Source organism: Vigna unguiculata, chromosome 3 (assembly GCF_004118075.2).
Source record: "Vigna unguiculata cultivar IT97K-499-35 chromosome 3, ASM411807v1, whole genome shotgun sequence".
NCBI classification, from domain to species: Eukaryota; Viridiplantae; Streptophyta; class Magnoliopsida; order Fabales; family Fabaceae; genus Vigna; species Vigna unguiculata.
In genome coordinates, this window is record NC_040281.1 from 50,701,918 (window position 1) to 50,708,032 (window position 6,115).

The 6,115-nt window shown below is 35.0% G+C and overlaps 1 protein-coding gene across 1 annotated transcript; it reads right to left on the bottom strand.

Moving 5' to 3' along the window:
- Window positions 1-391: 391 nt before the first annotated feature.
- LOC114177152 (uridine kinase-like protein 1, chloroplastic) lies at window positions 392-5,840 on the bottom strand. Its single transcript, XM_028062408.1, has 14 exons — window positions 5,619-5,840; window positions 5,156-5,247; window positions 4,882-4,951; window positions 4,685-4,803; window positions 4,206-4,302; window positions 3,427-3,506; window positions 2,576-2,770; window positions 2,377-2,460; window positions 2,239-2,299; window positions 2,007-2,067; window positions 1,571-1,661; window positions 1,401-1,473; window positions 970-1,052; window positions 392-890 (listed from the first exon to the last, which is right to left on the bottom strand). Exons 1-14 carry the CDS (start codon window positions 5,722-5,724, stop codon window positions 741-743), a joined length of 1,362 nt encoding a protein of 453 aa, XP_027918209.1. The 5' UTR covers window positions 5,725-5,840; the 3' UTR covers window positions 392-740.
- Window positions 5,841-6,115: the final 275 nt, after the last annotated feature.

The following is a 6,115-nucleotide window of genomic DNA, read 5'->3' on the forward strand; positions in this document are numbered from 1 at the left end:
TCTGCATTTCTGTTTAGTCCGAGATGTAACATACACCGTGCCAGAATAAATTGACTGTCTCCATAATTTTAATAGGTTCATCGTATACAAATAATATATATACCCATTCCTCGTGTCAGATCAAGCAAACTGTGAGGACATCGGAACCAATTTAGATAGAAATCTGTAGTAACAATTAAAAAATGGCAAGCTTTCAGACAGTATAGAACCAAGTGGTAAATTCGTGGTATTTTAAGTGAGTAAAGTTCTTTTTCAGGCAGCAGAAGATTTCATTGTATCTCCTTTCTTCATCCTTTGTGGTTAGAACGCAACGACAAAAGACTTAATTTTTTATTTTTTACGTCTGAGACACTCTAATTTCAATACTTTACACCCGCTACTTAAAACCAAGTTTACTTGAATTTGGTGATTATTCATATGATTATATTATGTGTTTACTTATCAAATCAACATTATACACAATTATTTGTACAAATGTCTAAAAAAATCAAAGCCGTGGGTTGATACTCACTTGAAAACAAAATTACAAAAAGTACATGAGACTCGAGAATCCAGAACCAGTTATTGTTAGCTGCTGTGAACAGAGGATAACGGAAGCGAAGCTCACCTCAAACATGAAGCTTTGCCCGGACCCTAATCTGGTTCCAGATGGTCAATTAAGTCAAACTTCTTCTCTTACGGTGTAGCTGCGACCTCTGTCCTGTTTTCTGCCGTCGTAATTTTTTTAATTTGCTTTCATACTACGAATCGTCCGTACCAAAGTAACGGTCTCCAAATTCGCCCAACCCTGGTATGACCTGGAACTGGTCATTTAATCCTTTTTCGATCTCCGATGTGACAATTTTGAGATGCGGAAAACGTTTACAAACACAATGTATGCCCTCAGGAGCCTGAAATGATTTTTTGAAATTCAGTGTACCGGTATTCATCAAACAAAGGGTATTAGTGCGGCTGAATTTACTAACTTACAGAAATGAGGTTAAGGAATATTATCTGGGACTCTGGAACTCCCTTCTTTATCAGAAGCTCGATTGCTTCGCTTGCAGTGTTACCTACATTATCATTCAACTGCTTATTGCCACCATACACAAGTCCCGGTGTCATCCATAAATAAACAGAAAAATAAAAAAAAATGTGAATGAAGAATTCGGTTGGCTGAAGCTTCGTAAATTAATGGTCTATTGTGAAACTAAAATTGTGTTCTGCGATCTGATAGAAGATGCTAATCTTCTACGATCTTTTTGCCGTATGTACCGGACTAATTGGTTGTACAACAACAATAAGAGCTTAACCAATCTTATAGCGAAAATTTGTAATAAATGAATAATTTTCAGCATTTAGAAGTTTTATGTACAAACGAAGAAGAACGAAGAGATGCATGCAAAATGATAACAACGCACCTGTACCGAGTACTGGGTCCATGAGTAGAACATGTCTCTCCGAAATATCTTTAGGAAGCTTCTCATAAATAAGCTAATGAAGTGCAAAACATTGCAACAATTAGGATGTGCAGATTCTATCATCTTAAACAGAGATCTAACATATTAGAGTCAGATAGGAAAGTTAATACCTGGGTTTCATCACCATCGCGGTGAATGAGAATTTTTCCGATCTTTATTCCATTACAGCAAGCACGAAAGGCATTTTCCATACTTTCGCCACTGAAACATTTTAAAGGAAATCTATGTTCATAGAGTTGCACAATTACTGAAATTTATTTTTTAAATAAATGACTGAACTATTAACAAAATATAGAAACTGTCAAATTCCCATGAATTATCTTTTATCGGATCACATTATGTTGAATTTTAAATTAAAATTTAGCATAGGACAATGGTATCTTAGAAAAGAAAATTCTAACGAGCTTGTTTTCCAACTTTACTATAAGATTAAGAACATTTTAATATAACCAGTTTTAGAAATGAACAATATGGACAATATAACCAGTATCTTAGAAAGAAGAACTACTATAGTAACAGAAAATCTTTTTTAACAGGGAAAGATACCTTCGAATAATGGATACTCCGCACAATTTCTTACAAAAATCAACTCCAGTATAAATTGAGCCTGAAAGAAATAACAATAACAATTTTGGAGTGTGTGTGTTTACGATCAACATGGAAATGTTGAGGTGAGGACGGTGGCAATGCTATGCAGTTTACAGCATTATTCAAACAAAGTTTTGTTATTTAATAACACGTTCTATCATGAATAATGATATTACTTCTTTAGACAGACCTGTAGGTGTGATTACTTGTTTCTCTGTAAACGGCAAGTAACCAAGACCATGTTCCACTACCTGTGAAATCGGTGATATTAAGATTAGTTGTTAAGAGCAGCTGTAAATCCTGTATAAAGCTCATTGTCATTGCCTACCAAACGAATTAGCCGATCTGAATAAAAAATGAAATCATGCTTTGATATGTCCTTATCACGAATAAGAGTGTGCATGCCTCTAGTCTGTAAGAAAACTTCAAAATTAGAAATAAATTAGCATAAGACAATTCCTTGGGGGAAATAAGCAAAAAGAAAACTAAAAAGTTTAGAGAGGAGGAAGAAGCAAGATCAAAATTACCTGGAAAGTAGACTGTATAACATTCAAATTTGGATATATTTTGCAGAGGTTATGTTGGCCAAGCTTAGTGCGGATATGTTGAACAATCAAGTCAATTGCTACACCATTCTCTCCCCCGCGAGGTATTATGATGTCGGCATATTTTTTGGATGGAAGAATAAAATCTTCATAGGCAGGCTTAACAAACTTTGCATACTGAAAATGCAACAACAAATATTTCCAACATCAGCCACCAAGTTCCATGTATCGGTCTCAGAAATTAGAGTTAAAACAAACAGAACCAAATTCAGAGTACAAGATCAAACAAAGTCTTTCATGCAGGCTACAATGGTAGCAAGCACCAATGAAATTCAATCTTTTAAGTTCAAACTTCAAACTTACTTCCCTCCAACCACGTTATTACCATTAACACATTGTTTCGAGCCCTTTTTCATGCTTAAGTACAGATATAGGACCCCAGAACAGACTATCAAAATATTATTTTGCCTTTTAGACAAAAAAGAAAAATTATTTTAAAAAGAAAGACAACGTCAAGTAGCATTCGTTGGTCACTTACTGTATCATATCCGACTTTGACTCAAGCCTGTCCTTTACAATTAATGGGACTGAATCATTGTATAGGACAACGATTTATTCCCACATAATTTAGGTTTCAGAATAGGCATTGGTAGCATTATTTATTCATTATCGATTACCAAAATAACCCCTTCTTTATCACCTCAGCAATTTTAAGATATCGGTTAAATAAACTATTGAGATTTGATAAATGGTAATCCTAATACCCGAAGTTCCTTACGTCTGTCAATCGGGTGAAGTTAATATATGTAAACAATAAAGATAATAGGTCTTGCCTGTTCCAAGACTGATTGTACATCTCTACCCCTTTCGACTGTATCACGTTTTATTCTGCGGGCAAGCCTCACATCTGGATCTGCATGACATGCAATGCAATATCAGTATGACGAGAATACCATATAAAAGCAATCACATTTTCAACAGAAAAAAAAATGCCAAGAACTATGGATGGACAAGCAGAACATGGAGCAAACTCTCCTCACAGTGGTAAATCTTCTGATTTTCAATGCTTAATCATAGTTATTTATCGTGCTCTTAGAAAACGAACGAAGCAAGCTTATTGGTTTGTCTAATACAACTCCCTTATTATACACATGAAAACAGATAACCCCAACAGGATGCATAGATCCAGAGAGAGATTCATGGTGTTGAAGAAATTATAATAAGAAATTTATATTACCTCAAATTATCCAAAAGCTTGTCTAGAATGCTTTTTGTTGAGTAAAAGCGATGGAAGAACTTGAAAGGCATGACCACTATACGTATAGTCCGTAGTTTATGACCAGGTTTGATCAATTCAAGCAATGATGAGATTTTGTATAATCCAAGTTATTACATGGGATCTCAGACTGAACAAAGCTTAGTATATGGATACATGCTAGATCGAGGTAAGTACTAAATACAGGATGTACCAATTTCCCCCTTGTCTCTAAACATCCGTTTTTTCTTTCCTTGTGACGAACAAAATTTGTATATTTTAAACCTAACTCATCATGTAAGAGCAATAGATGGGAAAAAAACTTAAAACGATAAATAAAATGTAAGAGCAATAGACCTGCATCGACAAATATCTTCATATTCATCATGTTGCGGACACGTTGTTCATGAAAAACCAATATACCCTCCATAATGATTACATCAGATCCATTGACCTGCCAACCAATAATAAAATTAATAATAACAGCCAGCCCAAATTTTCATTCTGCTCGAATGCAACACCTCCAATCATAATTATCAGAAACCATCTATTAGCTCAGGTTCAATAGTGAAGATAGGGTATTAAACTTAAAAATCATTCAGCAATTTTACGAATTCAAAAATTACACCCTTTCTTCTTCTGAATAAAACAAATACAATTTCGGGTATGCTTAGCTTAGATAGATACACAGGCAAGTCTAAGTAGGAATGATTTCGACCGTTGGCTCTCTAGGAGCACTGTAACTGCAGATGGTCTCGTTACTGGCATAAAAGAAAAGATTCAATAATTAACATTTAACACCTCATTTTAGCTTAACGTGACAGAAAGAAGGAAACCTGTCGAGATCTGTCGTTAGATCTCTGATGAAGCTTGAAATCATATATTGGAATCTGAACCGACTGTCCAGATTTGAGCTGACCGAGGGTTTCTACTAGTTGATCTGTGTCAAATGCATCTAACAAAACATAACAAACCTAATTAGAATTCTAAAAGATTTATTCAAGAATCTCAATTAAGTTTCAAGCAACCGTACTAGGATGATCAAAGTTATACTCATGAACGCGTTTCAACTCCTCATTCGTCAAACCGCGGTAGAATGAATCCTACAACAATAACAGATCATCACTCAAGTTATTACTGGTAGTGATTAACATGAATTCATTTTTACTCGGTTTCAGATTTAGCATAATGCGAATAACAAGATTGCCATTACAAAGAAGAAATCCAACGATTCAGTTCATGTTTCCACAACGATCAAAATATAATACCGTCGCAACACAATATTACAAACAGAGAATCGCAGAGACCTGAGAGAGGAGCACAACTCTGTGATCTTGCAGTTGCTGAACGATAATGTCGCACACAGTGGTTTTCCCCGATGCAGTGCCTCCAGAGACACCTGATCCACGTTGAGAACGCAAATCGAATTAAAGAACACAGAAACAACACGTGCCATTAGATCCTCTCGGACGAGAAAATGCAGACAAATTATACGTTCAGATTTTCGTTTTCAACTGTAAGATCTAATCCATCCGTAAGCAGAAGCAATTATATGATAAAGCAAGATGTTAATTCAATCAGAGTATAGAAGATAATTGAAAAAGAAAAAAAAAAGAACAATGGTGTTTGGATTCAAAGAAAGTGAAACGCCATTTATTTATTTTCCGGTGAACCAAACGCATTGAAATATAAAACGGTGAATGTAAGAAGAAAGAAGATGAATGGTTGTGTTGTGTGTGTGTGTAACGTAATACGATATAATAAAGTTACCAATGATGAAAGGTTGATGAGATGAAGTTGGAGAACAAGACGACGTCGTTGAAGGTTGCCAACCCGAGAAGTGCGCACCGGAGACAACATCTATGACCATATCCATTGGAATGCGTTTGGTTTCAATGATGACTCCACTGCGCCTTTCTCTTCTAACGCTATTATATACGTATGCGTTTGCGCCATCTATCACCCCTCGCAACAACTTCACCCCATTATTGCTTTTCTCTCTGTCCCTCTTTTATTGCTGATATTTTCTTTTGATATTCTCACCAAAGCACAACTCGCATATTTCATAATAATTTAAAGGATCATTACTTATAAATGTATTTGAAAATTCCTAATTTTTGGGTTGTTACCTAAAATGTATATGGTAATATTAAAACATACATGCACTAAGTTGTATTGGGTTTAAAATTGTTAGAGTGAAAATGCTTTAATTTTAATGTTTAAAAGATATTTAAAAGGATAGAGTTGTTTAAAATAGTTTTAGGTTG